Source organism: Fonsecaea monophora (genome assembly GCF_001642475.1).
Source record: "Fonsecaea monophora strain CBS 269.37 chromosome Unknown Scaff22, whole genome shotgun sequence".
Taxonomy (NCBI): domain Eukaryota; kingdom Fungi; phylum Ascomycota; class Eurotiomycetes; order Chaetothyriales; family Herpotrichiellaceae; genus Fonsecaea; species Fonsecaea monophora.
Window position 1 is genome coordinate 340,312 of NW_019173953.1, and position 21,254 is coordinate 361,565.

At 52.5% G+C, this 21,254-nt stretch overlaps 8 protein-coding genes across 8 annotated transcripts; 6 read left to right on the top strand and 2 right to left on the bottom strand.

Moving 5' to 3' along the window:
- Positions 1-1,094: 1,094 nt before the first annotated feature.
- Positions 1,095-2,140, top strand: AYO21_04169 (hypothetical protein; the record flags this gene model as incomplete). Its single annotated transcript, XM_022654142.1, has 2 exons — positions 1,095-1,704; positions 1,767-2,140. The coding sequence occupies 2 exons, from the start codon at positions 1,095-1,097 to the stop codon at positions 2,138-2,140; spliced, it is 984 nt and encodes a 327-aa protein (XP_022513657.1).
- Positions 2,141-3,714: 1,574 nt separating this feature from the next.
- On the top strand, positions 3,715-7,428 carry AYO21_04170 (hypothetical protein; the record flags this gene model as incomplete). Its single annotated transcript, XM_022654143.1, has 4 exons — positions 3,715-5,495; positions 5,972-6,197; positions 6,257-6,720; positions 6,801-7,428. 4 exons carry the CDS (start codon positions 3,715-3,717, stop codon positions 7,426-7,428), a joined length of 3,099 nt encoding a protein of 1,032 aa, XP_022513658.1.
- A 991-nt stretch (positions 7,429-8,419) lies between these two features.
- Positions 8,420-9,870, bottom strand: AYO21_04171 (hypothetical protein; the record flags this gene model as incomplete). Its single annotated transcript, XM_022654144.1, has 2 exons — positions 8,420-9,548; positions 9,620-9,870. 2 exons carry the CDS (start codon positions 9,868-9,870, stop codon positions 8,420-8,422), a joined length of 1,380 nt encoding a protein of 459 aa, XP_022513659.1.
- A 1,903-nt stretch (positions 9,871-11,773) lies between these two features.
- On the top strand, positions 11,774-12,643 carry AYO21_04172 (hypothetical protein; the record flags this gene model as incomplete). Its single annotated transcript, XM_022654145.1, has 1 exon — positions 11,774-12,643. One exon carries the CDS (start codon positions 11,774-11,776, stop codon positions 12,641-12,643), a length of 870 nt encoding a protein of 289 aa, XP_022513660.1.
- Positions 12,644-14,882: 2,239 nt separating this feature from the next.
- AYO21_04173 (hypothetical protein) lies at positions 14,883-16,262 on the top strand (the record flags this gene model as incomplete). Its single annotated transcript, XM_022654146.1, has 1 exon — positions 14,883-16,262. One exon carries the CDS (start codon positions 14,883-14,885, stop codon positions 16,260-16,262), a length of 1,380 nt encoding a protein of 459 aa, XP_022513661.1.
- A 404-nt stretch (positions 16,263-16,666) lies between these two features.
- AYO21_04174 (60S ribosomal protein L10a) lies at positions 16,667-17,527 on the bottom strand (the record flags this gene model as incomplete). Its single annotated transcript, XM_022654147.1, has 3 exons — positions 16,667-17,123; positions 17,237-17,414; positions 17,509-17,527. 3 exons carry the CDS (start codon positions 17,525-17,527, stop codon positions 16,667-16,669), a joined length of 654 nt encoding a protein of 217 aa, XP_022513662.1.
- Positions 17,528-18,075: 548 nt separating this feature from the next.
- Positions 18,076-18,681, top strand: AYO21_04175 (hypothetical protein; the record flags this gene model as incomplete). Its single annotated transcript, XM_022654148.1, has 1 exon — positions 18,076-18,681. One exon carries the CDS (start codon positions 18,076-18,078, stop codon positions 18,679-18,681), a length of 606 nt encoding a protein of 201 aa, XP_022513663.1.
- An 818-nt stretch (positions 18,682-19,499) lies between these two features.
- AYO21_04176 (ADP-ribosylation factor) lies at positions 19,500-20,282 on the top strand (the record flags this gene model as incomplete). Its single annotated transcript, XM_022654149.1, has 5 exons — positions 19,500-19,627; positions 19,698-19,717; positions 19,775-20,019; positions 20,072-20,137; positions 20,190-20,282. 5 exons carry the CDS (start codon positions 19,500-19,502, stop codon positions 20,280-20,282), a joined length of 552 nt encoding a protein of 183 aa, XP_022513664.1.
- Between the last annotated feature and the right edge of the window lie 972 nt (positions 20,283-21,254).

Here is a 21,254-nt window from a genome sequence, read left to right on the forward strand (position 1 = left end):
GCTAAACCCACCGTAAGCGACAAGCATAGTGCCAGATACCCTCGATATGTAAACCGGGTTGAAGGACGATCGTGGTGATGGAAAATGTGTGGAGATGGTTCTCAGGGATACAGCCTTGCTCCTGATCGACACGGGGCGTTATGTCAGCAAAGCCTTCCTTGTCCGTCAGCCTGATGATCCTCTCTCGGACCAAAAGAAGTAGAGTTACGGGATGCTCCGTCAAACGCTGAATGGCGCATGAAATGCATTGCACTTGGACTTGTACAACTGCCGTGTAAGGAAATGGCTAAATCCAAGCACATGCTCGCTTTGCGGTCAGGCGTCTCTGGTTGATAGGGCGCTTCTCTAGATGAAACTGTACTTTTGGGCTGGCAAAACTCTATGGGAAAAAAAAAGGCAGAGGCTTGCAGGAATAGCTACAGTATTTTTCATTGGTGGGTGACCCGTCTTGACCACCCTGACCACAATACCCCGAACAGTGTGGTCTGCTACCTCGTACCGAGAAGGTCCAGTCCCGAAGGCCAGACCATGGAGAGAGACCAAACGAGGACAAGCGTGGGTGGAGGAGAGTGGTTGACATTGTCCAGTCGAGACCGAGTCTGACGAATATAGCAACATCTAAGCGCCCAAGACAGTGGATATGGCCAATCAACATCACACATCTTCAATCCACTGGATAGTGCGTTCATCCAATAGATAACCGCCTTTTCAATAGCTATCAGAAAATAACTGACCAAAGGTAAGCGCCGATCCGGCCCACAAAAACCAAATCTGCATTGCTAATTATGGCACTTTTGCTTGGGAACCCTGTGTGGCGGCTGGGATTCTCCATCTTCGCCGAACCGCTCGCATGAGCAGAAGGCGTTTCAGGTTCTGCTGCGTTGCATATGACATGCATATCGGGTCGAAAGTCAATGCAAAGGTAGGTTCACGCAGGCGATGATTAGGGCCTGATGGACATGGTTCATAATATGCGATGGTACCGCTCTTTTCTTTCTTGCCTTTGACCCTTTTTCTGTCCGCGCCGTCTTGTAAGAGGTTATGGCCTTTTGTTCAACCTCTCTGTCCGTGGTTCGCTGTCGTTGTTTGTGAAGATGTCTCCTGCCTGTGGCCGAAGAGGGTCTTTGCCATACCGCAACATCTGGGCGCTGGCAATATGCTTGTCACTCCTCGTCCAGCACACCTCCTCCCAGCTCGTTGGCTGCGACGTGCTCGACTGCAACGGTGGGGCCGACAATGAATGCACGCTCGGCAACACGACAAGTTCGTTCATCGGCACAGCCTCGTTCAACAGCAGCCTGTCCCCGAACAATGCGCCGCTCACCTGGACCGTCGGAGCCTCGTCGTCCAACGCCAGCGGCATCACCTTCACAAAGAACTTTTATCTCGGCGCTCCTCCGTCCATGAACCTCGCGAGCCCGGCCGGATTTGCGGGTTGTGCGTTGTTTTTTGAAGGCATCGCGAGGAGCCTCCCACTCAATGGTGTCACGGAGTACGGCACCGTCACATGCTCCCAGACACTGCAAGATGTTTGTGTCAATGACCTTCTGGCCCAGGCCAAGAAGCAGGTCCAGACACTTGGGTCGACAAACAATCTCGACAACGGCGCAGTGTGCACTGCTTTGCAGACGACGATGGAAGCAAACCCTCCGCAGTCGTGTCAAACGATAGCAACAGTGACATGGGGAACCATCGTCCCGAAAGGTGAGGATTCAACATGTGAAATCCCCCCGTCTTAGTGACGCATACTGACCCAGGCTCTGTAGAGATTACCGGTCCTCAATCCCCCGTCGGCGCACCAATCGCCCAGACAACGTGCCACCCATCGTCCAGCGTCTCGAGTGGCTCAAAGTACAACATCGCCCTGATCGAGACCCAAACCGTCACCTCGGAAGATGTCTCGAGCGACATCGCGCCCTTCTTCTACAGCATAACGCCGGTGCTCACCGTCTTTTACAAGCCGTCTACGTCTTCCGGCTCTCAGAATCTCGCGCTGCCAGAAGTTCATCTGACGTGCGTCAAGGTGGTCGAGGACTCGACCCTGTCGCAGCAGGTGGGCAACGCGGCCCCGACGACTGGCTTGCCACGATCTCTGACGGCTTTGGTCTTCTTGGCCTTGAGCATACTCGCCTTGCTTTGAAGCTTTTCTCCTCGTCTGCTAGGGAACGATGAGAGACTGAGCACGAGTATGGTCATGGTTCCTGTTCCGCGCGCCCTCGGAAACAGTCAAAGACGGGAAAATCGACACGGATCCGAAGAAAAGTCCAGACGTCTTTCGGGCATCCATTGCGTTAATCGTCAATCATTTCAGTGCTGATGATGGCACGCGAAAGACACAATCGGCCCGCGTCCTCTGGAAACTGGCCAGTCGCCCAGACGGCAAAGGGTACTCCTCTGTGGCAGTCCAAGGGGTGAAAAATTCCCCCAGCGACTTGAAGCATGAGGAGGAGTAGAAGCCAAAATCGGGATGGCAGTCACTCGCTACAATCGCTAAGGTTTCCCAGGTTCGGTTGACGGAGGGAGGAATGGCCACACATAAAAAACGTCAAAATCCTTTTAGGCGTAACTAAGAGGCGGTCGTGCATGTATACGAGAAGGATTTTTTGTTTCCTGGTATAATCTGCGCCAAACTCAAGGGTTCTGCGTGACCCTGTGTCTTTAACTCTTGACGGTTCGAGCGGCACAGCATCCATTCCACAATCTACGGGGGTACCACCCATGAATCATAGTGTCTATAGACCTTTGTTGCTCGCTGAGCAGAAACCAAAACCAAAATCAAAATCAAACCTTGAATCCAATTCCTGTGTTCATTTCCAGACAATACGACGTCTGTGGTTGTCACTGACTTGTGTGCAATGGGCAACGCCAAAAAACTGATTACTTATGCTGCATCCGAATCTATCAATCCCTGGGTCGAATTGGGGGTGCGAAGGTTAGACAGATTCAAGGACGCTGCGCTGCAATCTGCACTGCGATGCACGTATGGCTAGTGCTGACGATTGGGAAGCCCTGTGACACCCACCTACCCACCCACAAGTGACTTCTCCCAGGCATAGCAGACTCTCCAAGATGTCCCCCCTGGCGCCCAAGCCGTTGGGAGGCCTAAGGGCCTGGAAGTTCCGGCGGAGAACTTGTCGTTGAATCATCGTGCCAGTGGGATTCAAGTCACCCCCTCTGAATGTGTAAACGGGTTCAGCGAAGCAAGAGCGAGGTTTCCTGGTGTGGGCAACTCTCAATGACAAGATGAGATAAATGTTTGAGTAATGGTTCTGACGAGCTGTGAGGATTACAGGTGTAGTTCGTGTCGACCAGCAGGTACCACTTACCGCCGGGAGCAGGGTGTAATCTCTATGGATCTAAACTTCAAATGAAGTAGGTCTGAGAACCTTTCAGAGTCCCAATTGTCAGTTATACACAGTAAGTCTTCGAAAGCATGGGAGTAAGAAGGCTGAACAAAGAAAACAGGGGGATCCCCAAAGCAGTAACGGAGAGTAACAGAACAGAGACAGCCTTGCGGCATGGAAACTCTGGAGTACCGTAGAATCTGCGCTTCACGGTTAATGATCCACCGAGATCGACAACTCCTCAGTTCCTGCGGAGAGCAGACAAGACATCGCATACGCAATTAAGTCTTGAACACAACCTCGTGGGGACAGAGGCATACCTCACTCTGTTCCCGACGGCCCTGGCGCCGATTGAGTATCGCTGGCCATCATGGCGTTCTCAAAGCTTGCCGTGCCGACCGCTCGCCACACCTCGAGAACGTATCGGCATAGCATTCGAACCTACGATTTCTTCTCCTCCAGACCTCCGCGGCCGAGGTTTTTCGCACACAAAACCTCGTTGTTAGTGGTGGCACGACCGATTCTGCGCCCGCAGCTGCCTTTTCTGTATCCGTCCTCTCGCGGCAACACGCTCCAAAAGTCCGTCGGACGATTCATCTCCACCGAACGCAAACAACGCTGGAAGGAACAATTCTGGCGCTACGTCCGCATCAACGCCTACCTCTGGCCCGCAGCTCTCCTGCTTACCGTTCTGTCGATGGGCATGGTGCACACGAAGTTGGAACGGGACTATCCCACTCCCGGAGATTGGTCATTTTGGAGTCGGTGGTGTATGCGCGAGGCAAAATTTACCGAGCTTGCAGACGGCGCCAAGGTGAACCAAATCCTGACGGATTGGGCAAAAGCTGGTCGGTTATATCTGAACGTCCTCGAGCGGTTGGAGAATGAAAAGGTGGACGGGCAGTTCCTCATCAAGCACACGGAAACGGAGCCGTCACCTGCGGACACAACTGAGGGGTTTAATGTGAATGCGAAGAGCGAGCCGTGGCGGCGAGGGTATCACGAAGCTCTGATGGGTGCTGCACGAGTAGCTGAACACCTGGAGGGCATGTGCAAGCTGAAAGGCGACGAAGGAGGTCGGGTGTATCCCTGGGAAAGCATTCCTTCACCCAGCAATCCACGCCCAAAGCCACTTCCATATGACAGGAAGCACGGCCATATCAGTCCACCGCCTGCGGAGGAAGTGGAAGACGCTTTCCCCCCTCCATCTGTTTTCTACGAGAAGATCTTGAACACGGTTGGCTTCGATACGCGGCAACGATTGGAGGCAGCTCTGGCCTACGCCGATTGGTGTGATTTCAAGGGAAACAACACTGCAGCTGAGGGCCTGTACGTCAAAGCCGCAGAGATTGCTCAAACGGGTTTGCCGACGGGAACCGCAGACGTGATTGACACGCAGACGGGAATGATTCTCAAAGGGCGAGAAGATGCCGTAAGCGAAAACATCCTGCGAGTCAGCACTGCCTTTGGAGTTCATCATGTCAAAGACGGGAACGTCAAGAAAGCCCTCCCGGTATTTCTCAGCGTCCTCCGAGCGAGAAAGACTCTGCCTGCATCTCCTCTTGGCCCAGCCATTGCGCCATCAAGAGTCAAAGTCGAGAAGGATGAAGGCTGGCTGTCTTATGTGTATGCTCTGAAAGATTTACTGGTTGAGAGGCCATATCCTCCACCTCCAGCTACAGGCAACGAAAGACCATATCACACATTGAAGGAAGCTTGCGAAGAAGTAGGACTCATGACATATATCGGTGAGATCCTTTTTGCCACAAGTGATAGCGAGCGAGCAAAAGGCCTCAGCTGGACTAGAGACAGCGTCGAAGCTGCCGAAGCGATTATGTGGGTAATGGACGAACAAAAGGAGCAAGATGGAAGGGATCGATGTCGCGAGTGTTTGGAAACCGGACTCCAGAACTGGAAAGCTATGTCTCAACAGATGGCACGACTTGCGGCCAAGAAGGAACAGGAAATTGAGAGCGGCAAGGGCCTCTTCGGGCTCGGTCTGGGCAGAACACAACAGCTTGAAAAGGCTCGAACCGAAAGGAGGAGATGGGATGAGGAGAATCTACAGGTTGAACTGCGGAGGCAGAAGACTCTACCGCTCCTTCAGGAGCCCTTGCAGCCCATTTCTGGAGGTTGGCTATCCACTCGCGTGTGAGTGGAATCATGAACTGGTGACAATGAGATAATGAAGAGTCTTGTGCACAATCAACACCCCACGTATCCTTTGATGACTGCGAGCATTCTGGCCGCAAATGAATTGCACCAGGAGTTGTTGGGGAAGAGTGCCCCGGGGTTGGCAAGAGAATGATACCGTTTGATCTAAGGACGATGCCATGGTCACTGGCGATGGTGGAGTCTGCGACTGGACGGACAACTCATTCAAAGCTGATATTGAATGTGACGTCCGTTGTGACAGCACTCTGGCAGGGACAATGGAGACGGTGACAGTGCATGGCGTCTGCCTCACCCTGAGTGATGGGCTTCCCAAGGCAGTTGCCCTACATCATGTTCTCGGAATAACAATCTTCCGACCCTTCTCCATCATCATCACAACACGATGAGGTGAGTGAATCCAAATACATCGTTGTCGACCGCCTGGCACAAGCCAGAAACTGACCGGCGGATAGTTTTTCCGGCCCATCAACCCTGCGGCGTCGCTGCCGCCCTGACACCATCACCGGCTCCTCTCCTCCACCTTCTCCTAATGTCAACGACCTCGAAGCCGGCGAGGTCAGGATGGAGTTTCGTCCGGTGCCTCTGCGCGTGCTGCTCAAGCGCCGCTTCATCCAGCTCCTCCTACTCTTCTTCGTGGCCTGGTTCTTCCTATGCAAGTTGACTCATTACGGCTTGTTGGTAAGTTTAGCAGGTTTGAGAGGCTGCGTTCAAAGCGTTTACTGACAATACGACTACAGTCCGGTCGATTCCTTGGTCTCTCTGCATGTATCAATGTCGAATTCGGCTACAATCCATCCACCGCCTCCCTCCCAGCTTTTGAGCCGCCAGAAAACTCCACCTACCGAGCACCAGACACAATCGACACCTTTCAAAACTACGCCTGGCGAAATCATAGCGAATGTCAAATTTCCTCTCTCGACTTACACTCTGCCTTTTCTCCCTTGTGTGCTACACGGAAGGACTTCTTACAGGCCTTCTCGGGCGGTGGAAGGATCGGTTTCAATCGACCTTTTATTCCACTCGGGTGTGATATGCGCTGGTTCACTACAGAAGAGGTCTGCGAGATTTTCTCTCGATTCGAAAAGGTCATTGTTGTGGGTGACAGCATGATGAGACACGTGGTGGGAGCGTTGAATGTGCTTTTACGCAAAGATCTCGGATACGGAGCAGTGACAAATTGGAACTTTGATGACCAGGAACTGTAAGTGCAGGCTCGTCTTCACAGCTCAGTTGGACGTGTGAGGGAACCTAGTTTTACTGACACGTGGATTTTCAAAACAGGCGTGAATGCTTTTGCAACCACCAGATGGACGTTAAATCGTGTTCTGTACAGGGAATATTCTCCACCTCGTCGGTCCTCGAGCACGACCTGTCGAGCTTGGCCTGTCCGAGCGAGAGCCCCATAGACCTGGTCATCGAGATGATGCTCCGGTTTCCTCTCGACAATGAAGAAGTCAACCGGTACAAGGGCCTGCTGTCGCCCACCAAACCCGGCAAACCCTATGCATTCATCTTCGGCCACGGCCTGTGGAACGACCTCGACCTCCAAGCCACGATGAACTGGCTGGACGGCATTCTGGACCACACGCTCCTCCAAGCCCCGTACCTGTCGGCAGTGAACAAACGACACGCCCACTCCATCTGGCCGCGCCTCTTCATCACGCCCAACGCCGCGGGCGTCAGGAAACCGGATGAGTGGCTGGTCAGCCAGGGCGACAAGGCCCTGATGATCTTCGAGGAGAGCGTGCGTAATGAAGCCGCCAAGAGAGGCGTCGAGGCCATGGGCACCTGGAACATGAGCGTGCAATCGTCCAAATACGACGGCGTTCACCTGGACCTGAAGGGCAATCTGGTCAAGGCCATGGGGGTGGTTAATTGGTTGAATCTGGTGGACGTGCACGCGTGGTGAATTTTTACAAGAAGTGAGAAGTACGCCAGCCAGCCAGCCAGCTAGACAGCCATACAGCAAGGCGTAGATGTACAACAGATCAAGGAATGGAAAATCAGACATGAGCTTTTCAGGTGCCAGTAATCAGTATTGAGTTGTAGCTGCTGAACTACTGCGTAGAAGTGTTCCTCTTTTTGGACCTTCTACCTAGGTCGCTTCTCCTGTAGGTCCCGTTTCTCCCTCGACTTGATTGTGTTGTCTGCCTACATATACGTTGATATCGACGATGTGCGCGGACTGCGAAGTGTCTGACTGCGCCTGTGCCTGCGACTGCGACTGACTGTGACTGTGGCAGCACTTACGATGTGAGCTCTGTTCCCTCGTTCGCTGGCTGCGTCCCTGCCTGCCTGACTGGCTGGCTGTGTGCAGACATATAAACAATCAACCCCCTTGTTCCCGTTGTTTCCCTTCTCTCCCTTCCCTTCGGCATCCAGCATCCAGAATGCAGCCTCCAGCTCCGCATCAAAATCCAAACTCCCACGTTCCCCTCGCTGTCGCAAGGGCAACCGGGTGATTTGGAGGGACACTCTGGGATGGTTGGTCAGTTTTTTATGGGAGTCATCAGATGCATGTCTGAAGCGGGCGCGGGGCTGAAGATGCTAGGTCGTTCTGACGAGAATGGTCTGTTTAACCGTGGATGCGTGTATGCATGTATGCGTGTATGCGTGTATGCGTGTATGCGTACATGTATGCATATATATCTTTGGAGGGCTGCTATAGATGTGAGCAGCGTTGCAGCTCTAGCCGCCGAGCCTGAACTGGATTTGGTGGTCTCTTGACGACATATATACATGCACAACTAAACAAAGCTAGCTATATAGCTGACTAGCTAAGCTCGTTGGAGTGTGATATCGTCAAACAGGAGTGGTGAGCTCATCTGTTCCTCGGCAGGTTTGAGGCTGGGCGAGAGTGTTTGTCTGTGTGAGAGTAAGCGAGGGAAAAAAAAACCCTTTCATGCACGTTTCAAAGGAGCCCAGCCGGCGACGGACACACGGGCCCAGAGCATCAAGGCCCCGGTGACAAGGATGGCAGCGCCGCTCCAAAGCTGCACGCCCAACCACTCGCCGGTGCCCTTGAGGATGGCGCCAGAGACCGGGGTGCCGACGAGGAGGCCAAAGGCGCTGATGAAGAAACACTGACCCATGCGGGTGCCGATCTTGCTCATGTCGTGCGTCAGGGTGACGATGGCAACCGGGGGCAGCGAGACGAAACCGCCGCTGAAGAAGCCGTAGATGAGGGCAAAGGCCAGGAGGCCGCCGAGGGACTTGATGCCGATCCACGCCAGAGCCAGCACGGCCGCGATGGTTGCGCAAGGGACCAGCACGTTCAAGGGGCCGATCCTGTCGGCGAAGATATTGGGGATGATACGGCCGAGAATGCTGGCGGCGTTGATGATGGGGAGCAGGTAGAAGCCCAGATTCTCGCCCGTAATGTGGTTCTGGATCGCGTATGGACCGATGTAGTAGAGAGGTCCGTACAGGCCGACGAAGCCGAAGAACATGCTGACACAGAAGAGCACATACGGCAGCTCCCTGAACGCGGCGAGGTCGGTCAGCGGCCGCCTCTGCTTGGGCAGGACACGCGGCTTCATCACCAGCACCGAGAACCACACCGTCACCAACGAGATGAAGCCGATGGTGCGCGTCGCCCACGCAAACCCGACCTCCTGCTGCATGCGCCGGAACACGATCGGGTAGATCAGACCGCCCAGGCTCGAGCCGGACGCGGCGAGCCCGTTGGCCAGCGCCTTGCGCGAGGAGAAATACTGGGGGAGGATGGCGACCGAGGGGACGAAGACGCACCCGTTGCCAACGCCGACGCAGAATGCCTGGGCCAGCATTGTCTGCCAATACTCCTTGGCCAGCGAGGTCATCATGAACCCCAGGGGCACGAGAATCGCCCCGATCGTGATCAGCTCGCGAAAGTACCCCGAATCGTACAAGGGACCTGACACCAGCCCGACGAGCAACAGCAGGAAGGCTTGAATGGATCCGATCCACGAGATATCGCTAGGTGAAGCATGCCAGAGCGGGTTCGTCTCGTAATATGTTTGGAAAACGCCAAAGGCATTGACAGTACCCCTGGTCCTTCAGGTCAATTTCAAAGAGCACACACACATATATCACTTAAGAGACCCGGGGTCATGGCATACCAGGAATTGAAGAAGAGGAAGAAGGAGCCGACCACTTGCATCCACGCAGTAAAGCCACCATTTGGAGGGGGCCCCGGGTCGACACGATCTCCCTCGCCCAAAGGTGCCTGATCTGAAGCGGGTGTGATGTTGACATTTGCCTCTGCGTCAATAGCCTTCTCCACGTTCGACTGGATTCGGATTATCTCTGGCCTCGAGGCCGACAAGTGTTTCTCCTCCGTGTCATCTTCGAGGATGGTCGAAGAGCTCATGATCGAAGAAAAGCGGCGGGCTGCTGCAGCCAAGGAGAATCTTGCGAGGTCTTGCTCGGGGAATGACTACGAACACAGCGATCGGTTCGAGAGCAATGCTGAGATCTCTTCACGAATCGAGCCGCAACAACGAGTCCTTGACCAAGACTTGGAACACACAGCAGAGCTTCCCAATGCAGGACAAATCAGGACGGTGAAATGATTTGAAAGCAGACAGTACATCTTGCGAGGCAAGAGACAGAAAAAAAAAGTGGAGGCAACAAGGGCCATCTTCCCTGTCCATGAATCGAGGCAACGGATATTGTTATGGATGGAAGTGGGGATGGATAATTGCCATCAGCGGTATGGATACGCAGGGCACCGAGGTCCCCCGCCTATAATAGACAGATAAAGATCTGTTATTCGAAAAGGGCGCCAGGAGTGACTCTGAGGGCGAAAGGAGTCATTGGACACCCACTGGCAGGCTCTCTAGTTGTACGAAGACCCCCTGGAGATTGAGGGGCATGCACGCATGTCGTCGATGAAGAATTGCAGAAGAGGGTAAAATGGATGCCGAACATCCGTGTGGCCTCGAGGTTCTGTTCCGCGTTTGTCGTTACGTGCTTTGAGCGCGGGTGTATGCAGGGTACGAAGTACGTGTTGACCACTGTCCAGTACAGGTGCTAAGCTGGGAAGAGAAGGAGGAACAGAATGGGAAGCCGAGGGAAGCTTAAGATCGTTAAGGCACAGAGGTCAGTTTGCCGGGATTTGTGCCGAGATATTTCATGATTCCACCGGAAAATGATGTCGGTGAAACCCCCTCCTTCAAAGAGACGGTGGAAGACTTGGTTGTCCATCTTTGTACACACACAGTATACATTCAGTATATACGAGTAGAAGATGTGTGAGATGTGTGTTGTTGCGGCAAGTTTTGATTCGTCGCTGTGAGTAAGATGGAGGAGTGTGGCCGGAAAATGACCTCTCCGTACATACCCTATAGTCCTTGTATGGGCTCTAAAACAACCAAGGTACATCTGTCTTGTATCCTGATGAGCCGGGTAGATCGAGCATCTTTGTATCTCGAACATGGAACTGCTATGACACTTCTGCTTGGTACTCGAAATTCTATTCTCGTACAAAACTCGATTGAAACTGAAACGCTCATTCATAATCCATGGGGCCAATTGACGCTCGGCGGCAAACATGAAACGTCGCTTTTCTCTTGAATCTTGCATATGCGAAACAAACCCCCCAACAAACCCTTCGGTCTCTGCCACAAATAGCCGCCATCCGCCACGCAGATGGTCGATGACGCCTTCCGTGTCGAGTCTTCCACGATGGCCTCCCGATTCATTGGCTGTCGATGCTTCTCGTCTGCTGAGGCTCTGTTCCCCCCAAAGGATAAGAATAGTTCGGCCCACGGCCCTCCACCGACCTCGCCTACCTGAGTTCTCAACTTGTGCATGGCCACGTCCATGCACTGGACGAGGTTGTACCTTGCTCCTCACAAGGCGGACCTCTGACCTGTTCAATCAGCGAAGCCAGAGTCCTTGGCCCAGCCCACGATGTCTGTGGCATCTACCGCTGACCACCGTCGAGGACATACATGTGCAAGAGAACAAAAGGTTGGGCGAGCCTGGAGCGACATATGTAGATATGCCCTCGTGCCTCGCGCTTCGTGTTCGCCTGTTTTTCTTCTTGTTGTTGTGGTATTATTGCATTCCATCTCCTTGTTTGTCCCTCTTGGTTTTATAATCCTGTTCCTTACTTTTTTTTTTGGCGGTGCTGGGGATAACAAACATCTATATCTCACCCTTTTGAAAAAGGCTTTGGGACTTTTTGCGCTGGACGCCATACAACAACCCGAACAAGAAGACAATTATAATCTCTAATCCCAATCACGACAACAACCACCCCTCCAACAATGAGATTCAATCCTCGTCGAAAGAGCTCAGGCAATGGGGCCTTCCTGATCTCCAACCAGCAGTCTCAGTCTGCCACAGACGTGGGCCAAACACTTCCTCCACGACCTCGCAACACAGTCTTGTACCGACTGCACAAATTCCGGACCGTGCTGTTACCAATCCTTCTTGTCTTCGCTTTCAGCACGTTGATCCTGGCGGCCATCTACGCCTATTGTGTGGCGAAGCCCCATACAGACATCGCGGACCGTCTGGCTACGGACGCCGACGCTGAAGCCAATTCTTCGATATTCGGCAAACGGGGGACGGCTCCTGATGCATCCATCTCGCTGTCCAACACAGCGCCCACGACAAGTGATGCGTCAATTCGTGCAGCTGAAACCCAGCCCGAAACTGCTCTTCTGTTTTATGCTCTTACCGTCCCGGGTCTTTCTCTGATCCACCTCGCCCTGGAGCTCGTCATCCACCACAACACCCCTCGGCTGCTCTCCCTTCGCCAGGCCTACATCGCCCTGCTTGCCACTTCCTCCCTCCTCGTTTGTGGCTGGATCACCTCCCTCTCCTTCTGGATGCACTGCGAACTCCCCATTTTCAACCAGAAGATATCCAGCCAGGCTGTCTGCCCTGTGCAAGTGCGGGGCCACTTTATGTACGGCATTCACGAAGTTAGCATTGCAAGAATCATCCTGGGTTGGATTGCCGTCATGCTGTACGTGGGCCATGTGGTGGTGGTGAGCATGGGTTACCGATCACAGAGGAGGATCTGGCGGATCATCGGACCTCGAAAAGGAGACGACGACGTGGACACGACACACGGAGAGGCCCGGGTTGTCGTGGTCAAGTTCGGGGATGATGTCAAAGACGGCGATTGAGGGCCAGCGAAGTAGGCGACTGTGGTGTAACAACTGTCATATGCATGGCATCATGAAGTGATGAATTCTGCTTTTCATGGAGTCATTTAATGAAAAAAAATACCGGGCTGCTGGGTTAGCCATCTCATAACACCACATTGGATCGAATATGTAACAACAATCAGTGCTTTGATCATCGCATATCTGTCTTGCAGTATTGTAAATTCATTATTTCTGGGAGATAAAGAGCCCGTAGATAGTAGCATCCCAACGTGATAATAATTCAGTACGGTGCAGAGGATATTGTAGATTGAAATTTGGGTGGCAGCCGATCTCTTTCATGTTAACAACATTGACTGTGGCGGTTGTCAATGCGTGGGACAAAGAACTGAAGTAGAGGCCTTAGTTTGTATAGTATTCTGGTCGAGTGTGGCGTCCGTAAACGTCGCGGGGACTTTGCAAGCCTCAAGCTGGGCAACGTGAGGATAATTATTGTTGAAGAAGATGGATGGAGCTTCAAGCGGATGTCCAAGTTGGTGGCAGACTCAGTGATTGGTGGCAGGATTGCGTTGTCGATGATGGGGCGCGAATGCCGGCGAACCGGAAGTTCTTGGGGCGCCGATCACAGCCTTACCAGAAATATATATCCAGCCTCGCCCACCCGAACCAAAGGACTTCACCCTCTGTTCCAAACTTCTCCTTCACTCTGTTCGCCCAACCTTCACTACTCGTCCCTGTCACATGTCAGTCCTAGGACCACTTTTATTTTAAACAGTGTTATTAGTTACAAACGCGAAATTCCTTGCAACATTGTCAGATCTGGCCTACATCAATCTGTAACACCGAGTAAGGGGTTTGAAAACAACCGCCTTGGTTTACATACTTCCACCAATGGTGGTGATGGCGGTTCTGGCGGCCTGCCACCAGGAATTGATAGTTGCAATCTGCATTGTTAACAACAACAAATCAAGGCTCATAGCGAGAGAAGGGGGAGGGTATATAATGGGGTTGAGCGCTCACGGAGGAAGAAAGAGGAGGAGGACGAGCAGGAGGGAACCGCTGCGAGAGGAGAGAAGGACTTCAAGTCCAGGAAACTACAAAAAAAAAAACTGTGCCCATCGCACTACGGGCTACAGTTTTCTCCCATATGGGAGTTTTTTTGGAGTCCTCCCAGAGGGGATATGGGATTCAAGTCCAGGAAGTAACCAAAAAAGAAGAACCTCTTTTTTTTTTTTAATGGGGTTTCGGAATTGGCTGTGTGCCCTTCACATCCCAAGTGTTAGTATCTCTACTTGGCGTGAGTATCTCAAATGCAAAATCACTAACTCCTTCTTCCGACCTTCATTTCATTCAGCCTAGTGTTTGGCATCGCCTCAAGCTGGACTCCCGGCTGTTTTTGTTACAGACACAAGATCAGACTACCATTTGTGAGTGTTCGGGGTTTTCGAACTGCTCGCGGTGCGATCTCCAAACCAGAAGAGGCTTGCTCAAATGGCATCTTTGATCATGCTTCCTGAGTCTCGAGCGTTCACGATGATCGGTTTGCAGGACAACCTGATTTCTGGGGACTTCACGTGAGTCAGCTACATATGCAGATCTAGGTAGGTTCTTTATGTCAGAGCGCTGCATTTCTCGACTGGCAGTTTCTCCGTTGAGCCTTGAGCCAGATCTTGCATGAGACGCCATCTGCAGAAGACGCCTACTTAATACTACACAATCAGGTTAACCTGCTCGACCTGATCAACGTCACCGAGCTTCTAGAAGTGTGTCGGGATGCCAAGTGTGCGAGTGCCCAAGTCGGCTCATCGACAATCAAGTGATTCTGTGTTGGTCAGAGCATCAAGCACTTTGCATTTGCGCAACTTCAACTTCAACAAGATCTTCCAAAGGAGAGCCAGTTAACCATGTCAGGAAGGGGACTTTTGCGAGTATTCTGGCTATGAAAGGTGGTTGTAGGTAACACATTTGGCGTAGATGTTTGTTATTGTCTCTGATCGGGCACTACTACTACTCTAGCAGTCGCAAGATATATCTTTGTTGGTGAGGAGCTCGATACAATTGCCTTGTTGCGTTCGTATGTCGTTCGCGATGTCCAATCATCATTCAGTGCAAGCCACGACAGGCAAGTGTCGTTGGAGAGGCGGTCTTCCAACTTTAAAAGTTAACCGAGAAGCTTCCCGCCCTCGCGAATTTCAATGCAAGGCAGGGACATACCCATACCCTCTTCCTTGCTCAGGATTTATTTGAATTAACCGGGATCATGGCGACCATATTTCCACGTCGAGCTGGCTTCGTCTGCCGCTCGTGCCAGAAGCTTTCTACAGTGCAATCTAGCCGACGACAATTCATCTCGCAAGTCGCGAATCCCCCAAAGCAGGAACCCGTTCTCCCCAAGCCGCGCAGGCGCATATCCGTGCCGTTGACAAGAAAAGCTTCCGCCCCTCCCTCAACAGCAGAGTCCTCAACAGACGGCGGCAGCAAGAGCAGCGACTCTCTAGCGTCAAGGCGAAATGCACGGGCAGAGGTCAACAGTGGTACCTCGACAGAAACCTCATCAAAGGATCTCGATCCTGCCCGCAGGCTCCAGGAATTCCGCAAATTCGTCGCACAGATACAGTCGAGCAATGCGGCAGCCGACAAAGACGATGTCCTCGAAGCATTGATGGATATGTACGAGTTCGCAGGTGTGCTGGTGCACGGGGAAACGGGCAAGATGCCGGAAGAGATGGCAAGGACAACCACACAGGGCAAGGAAATGGGAGATGCATTACTTCGAGATCTCGCCGAAGACAAGGCATCCGGACTGCACACTGTCGGTGTCGCAATCAACTCATCTACTATCTCTGACAACACGCAAATGTCCCTCTCCTTCCGCGAAGATGCCGCAAAGCGAGTCTCCCAGCTCGCGTATGACCTCCTCCGTGACCCCAAGGTCTACATCACAGAAGACATGCTCCAGATGTACGTGCGCATCCTGTGTCTGTTGGGGAAACCCGAATACCTGCCCGAGATCTTCCACCTCTACGCCACGAAGCAGATCCCCGCCGCCGGCAGCAAGCCGGTCAAATACTCGAGTCCGTGGCCGAAACTGCCCAAGTACGCGGTCCCGCTCGACCTCGCTGAAGCAGCCCTCGAATCCGCCATCCTGAAAAAGAATCTTCCGCTGGCTCTGGCAATTATCGATACAACAGTGGGCGCACCAGCGTTTCGTGCGAACAAGGCTCTCCGTCGAGGGAGTGTACCCGGCCTGATCATCGGCGCGACACCCTTGATCGCATACGCCGGCGCGGACTGGGTCTCGCACTGGCAAAACACGATGGATGTCGAGATGGCCAAATACACTGCCATCGCGGGCGCTGTGGCGTACATCGGGACGCTCAGTACCATTGGCTTCGTGGCCGTCACGACCTACAACGATCAAATGCAGCGGGTCGTGTGGCGGCCGGGCACGCATTTGAGCAGTCGGTGGCTGAGGGAAGACGAGAGGCGGTTTTTCGACCGCCTGGCTCTGGCCTGGGGATTCCAGGAGGAGAGCCGATGGGGTGAGGAGCATGGGGCCGAGTGGCAGAGGTTGAGGGACGAGTGTGGCCTGAGGGACATGATTCTAGACAAGACGGATCTGATGGAGGGCATGAAGTGAACACCGCCTCTGGAGACATAGAGTGAACTACTTGCTGCTGGGAACGAGCGGCGCTATTACAGTGTCTGCTGCCCTCGGTGAGTCATGATCCATCTGTCACCACCTGACTCTTACTTGCGATACGCTGCTCGTCAAGGTTTTCCTTTATGGAAGTGTTGTACTTCATCTTTTCCACCGAATGTTTTCATTGGCATTCACATGACTTCGTAGGAGATGACTGCAAGGTCTAAATAAGCAGGTTCCTTCCTCCGTTCTCGCCCATACATTTTTGAGGGGAGCTTGCAGCGATATCTCGACTAGCTAGCTATTGAGGCGCAGCGCTTCAGGCGGAGCAGAACCTGGGAGAGAATCCTAACCAGTACCCAACCCACTGAGCAGACCAGATGAATGAGACGGGGTCCTGTCTAGTACAGTCTCTTGGGCGGGCTCATGCTGGCCTTGATGGTCAAGCTGCCGACGTTCTGCCACCCCTTCTTCAACAAGCTGACGAGGTAGTTGATGGCCAACATGATGTTGCTGATCAGCTCGTCCTCGGTCATGCCGACGTTGCCGACGGCGACACCCATGCACAGCACCTTCTTGAGCTGGAACTTGATGGTCGACTTGACCTCGACAATCTTGGCCGAGAGGTCCTCGTTGTGCGAGATGGGCGTGGGGAACTTGCCGGCCTTGGAGAGACCGGGGCCCAGGAGACGGGGGATCTGCTTGATCAGCGAGTCCGAGGCCAGGAAGGCGTCGTATTTGCGCGCCAGCTTCTTGATGAGCTTCTTGTTCTTGTTCAGCTTCTTCAGGTCGTCCGACGACATGGCGTCGACGCCCAGGTGCTTCGCTCGGTCAATGTCGTGTTGGTCACCCAGGACACTGTACCAGGCGGTCTCTTGTCAGCCCTCATGCCTCATAATATTTCACAGACACCCATTGTCGAATTATCTCATTTTTCTGTCTTCTCTCTCCGGGACGTGTCTTGGACATACCAGATTGTCATGTTCGGTCGGGGGACGGTGGGCAACTTGATGGTTCCCGAGAAACGCTTGTCACGCTGGGGATCATAGTTCTTGAGGCCGATCTGGAGTTCGACCGTCTCGAGAAAGTTTCGCTTCTTCTCGTTGAGAGAGTAGTCGAGAAGTTGTTGGACGTTCACGCGCACTCCGGCTGTAGAGAGGCGGCAAAAAAAGCACCCGTCAGCGAAATTATGTCCAATCCAGGTTGCTTGGTGCACAGATGAAGGGTTGGATATGAAACTTACCGACTGTAATTTTCGACATGATGAAGACAGTCTTCCAGAAGAATTTTGTAGATTCTTATGGTGAGGCACTGCGCAAGAAACGGGTTGAGGAATGAAAAGACCAAGACGTCGGCGAGTTGCAAGAGTCGAGGGTAGAAAATCGATTGTGAGCAATGCCAAGACTTCGCAAGCTTAACCCTTATCGGGACTGGTGTGTTAGTTCTCCTCTGAGGCTACTGACTGCTGATTGGCTGTGGGGTTACGAGCCTCGCTCGAGCCCTGAGTGGTTTCTATAATACGCCTCATTGATTTCAAAGACTAAGTGTATTACGATCTTGCTATGTTCGTCGTGCCGGCTGGTGCTTGTAACTCCCACATTTTCTGGACTCTAGGATAAATACCAGGCTATGTCACCATACCTCGTCCCCGCAAGAGTAGTCAAACAATCTCGTCTCAGTGAGTCATTACGGCATCAGCTAATACACAGGGGACTCCCTAGCCGGGACAAACCCTTTGTTATTGTACACAGATCGAGAAATCCTCATCCTGCATTACAAGATTTTCGACACCTTCTCTCGGCTTGGCCTTATGGCTTCCTTTTCTGTCCACACTCTATCCCATCCCGCTCAGGACTATGCCACCTTTCTTGAGTATTCGTCCCGTCTCAAGGTCCTGAGGTTGAGAAGCCTGAAGGAAGACGCGAAGAGTTTCATATCCAGTTACGAGAGCGAGGCCAGCCAGCCAGAGGAATTCTGGTTAAATAGACTGAGGGACGACCAGGTAACCCACCTTATCCTGCTTCGCCATGATGCACAGGCTCAGAAATCGACCCTACTGGAGCATCAATGGGTTGGATTTGTGGTCATCGTCACGCCAAGTCCCAAGACATTGGATGATGCTGGTCGATCATCTTTCGCCGAGTGGTATATGGCGGCACTCTATGTCGAGCCTGAGGTGCGTGGGCAAGGGTTAGGGAAGCGCCTTGTTCAGGCGACCATCGATCATGCCAGGGAAAACTCATCGAGGGAATATGGCAAGTCACCATGCTGCATCACGAGTGTAGTACATGGCAATGACAATGCTCTGAATCTCTACCAAAAACTCGGCTTTCGGATCATCGAGCCAAATCAGGAGGTGGAAAAGGAAGGCAGGAAGTATCTTACAACGACACTGAGGATGGAGGTGTGCAACTAAAAAGAGAGAAGTGCAGTTATGGTTTCCAATCGCAAGATATGTCAAGCCAGATCAGTTTGTTACTCACGTGCTGTGTGGTACAGTATGGTGTGATGGTAAATCGGAGCCCGTTTCCTGTTAGCAGCGGGCAGGACGGCGACGTCTGTCACCGATCAAAATTGGAATTATGCCTCCGGAGAAAATTGATCTTCTTGTAGCCTCATAAGAGTCAGCCTTGCTTACACGTTGTAGAGAGTCTCATAGTCCAAATATAATTTCTTGTCAAGAGATCCGATCTGTGCAGCCTCGATTCTGCAGCCTGCGCTGTGGCTGGCTCCGGGAGATTTTGTCTGCAGGAGGGCTTGGCAATCATCGGCTGCGAGTCCAACTTCGCCAGCCCAACTATCCACCCGGCGTCCTGAGAACTTGTCCACTTTCAGACTTACTTCCCCCATTGTCCATCTTTAATCCTGACAATCACGTCCACCTAGCATCTTGACACTCTTTTGCCTGTCTCTACGCCAGGAATAGAGTCCCTTAGCCTTTTCGGTAAGCCAAAGAATTCCAGCTGCCTGCCGCAAAAATCCAACGTGCCAGGTCCTCGAGGACAAAGTGGCCACACATCTGTCTCCGGGTCGCGCGACGTTTACAGGGCGGTCCTCTGGTTTCATTTATATTGCAGGAGACCTAGAACCTACTGGCTTCATTCTATACTTCTTTATATCACATTATTTCGCATCGACTTGCGCGTCTCCAGACTGTCCCTAGCTGACCCTATTTACCAGACCGCCTTACCCACAATCTCCCTTGCCACGACCTCCCTCAGCTGAACCGCAGACATGGGTCTCGCCTTCTCAAAACTGTTTGACCGACTATGGGGAAAGAAAGAGATGAGAATTTTGATGGTTGGTCTCGACGCTGCTGGAAAGACCACCATCCTGTACAAGCTCAAGCTTGGTGAAATTGTGTATGTGATATCAGCTGCTGCCTTGCGTACCCCATGCAAGCCCCTAGAAATCCACACTAACATCGTGTAGCACCACGATTCCCACCATCGGTACGATGAGAAACCATGATCGCCCTGAATAACCCTAGATCTAACCTGCGCTCTCAGGATTCAACGTCGAAACCGTCGAATACAAGAACATCCAATTCACAGTGTGGGATGTTGGTGGGCAAGATAAGATTCGGCCTTTGTGGAGGCATTACTTCCAGAACACTCAGGGCATCATCTTCGTGGTCGACTCCAACGATCGGGATCGTATCGTCGAGGCACGTGAGGAACTCCAACGCATGCTCAATGAGGACGAGCTGCGTGATGCCCTCCTCTTGGTCTTCGCCAACAAACAGGATCTGCCTGTGAGTGCCAGATTCATGAACTTTCTTGTTGCTCGCTCTGACGCACCCCTAGAACGCAATGAACGCTGCCGAAATCACCGATAAGCTTGGTCTGCACAGTCTTCGACAACGCGCATGGGTAAGGAGAAACCGAGTTATTTCAGTGTGCCAGTGGCTAAAGCGTGATACAGTATATCCAATCCACCTGCGCTACCTCTGGTGATGGTCTCTATGAAGGTCTCGAATGGTTGAGCAACTCGCTCCGCAAGGCCGGTCACTCCTGAACAATTCCCTCTCGGACAAGCGCGTTTTCTGGTCTCAACAATCGACCAGTCTTCTCGAACGCGAAAATTGCTACCACACAATTTACCCTTCAGATGGTCTTTTGCAAGATCTGCAGTCATTCATAGTGCCCTCCACAATTCAAGATTCCGGTGACTGCAGCCAGCTTGTCATGGTGATAGGACGTACAAGGTGAAAGTGAAGGCTTTCCATCAACCCCGCATATTCATGATCTGCTTGTTTCTGGTCTGTCACGATCTTCATATGGTTCCGGGGGAGTTGAGTCTCATAGGTAGTTGCGAGTTATTTTTTGTGCGACTTGCTGGCATACCTTGGCTTCGGGCGGCAGGATCCGGTACCTGTAACTTGAACTCTGCAGAAAAACGAAGGCAAGGTTGTAAGCAATGAATAGATTTGGTTTTGAGAAAAAGCCCTGAAGGGTGGAATAATTGTGTTGCCTGGAACTGAAGACGTAGTTATGTTTGTGCTGATATGCCGTGCAATGTGGAGCAACGCCATCAGGACGCCGAAGATTGCGCTCACAGGCGTTAAAGCGACTCCGCCGCGTTCGTATGACGAGTTGCCAGTTGCCAATCACCTACGCCTGCAAATGTTCCATCACAACAACCAGGCAGAGAGCCATTATTGATATATGTGTATTCACAAAGGTGTGACCTGACTCTAGTCTCGACGTTTTCCCTTGTCACCAATACACCACTCGAGCGTTTTGGACGACACACAAGCCTCGCTATCCTCCGCCTTTCGCTGCCCAACCTCCTCTCCTGGACGAACTACAATATCGCGTTTCGAGAAGGATTGACGACAAGGATAGAATAACAGCGTTCACGGGCTGTCTACTATACACATATGACGCTGCCAACGACCCACGTCGTTGAGACACTGGTGGTAGCCATCGCAGTCAAACAAACACACACCACACTCCCACTACACCAGCTCAACACCACACATTCACA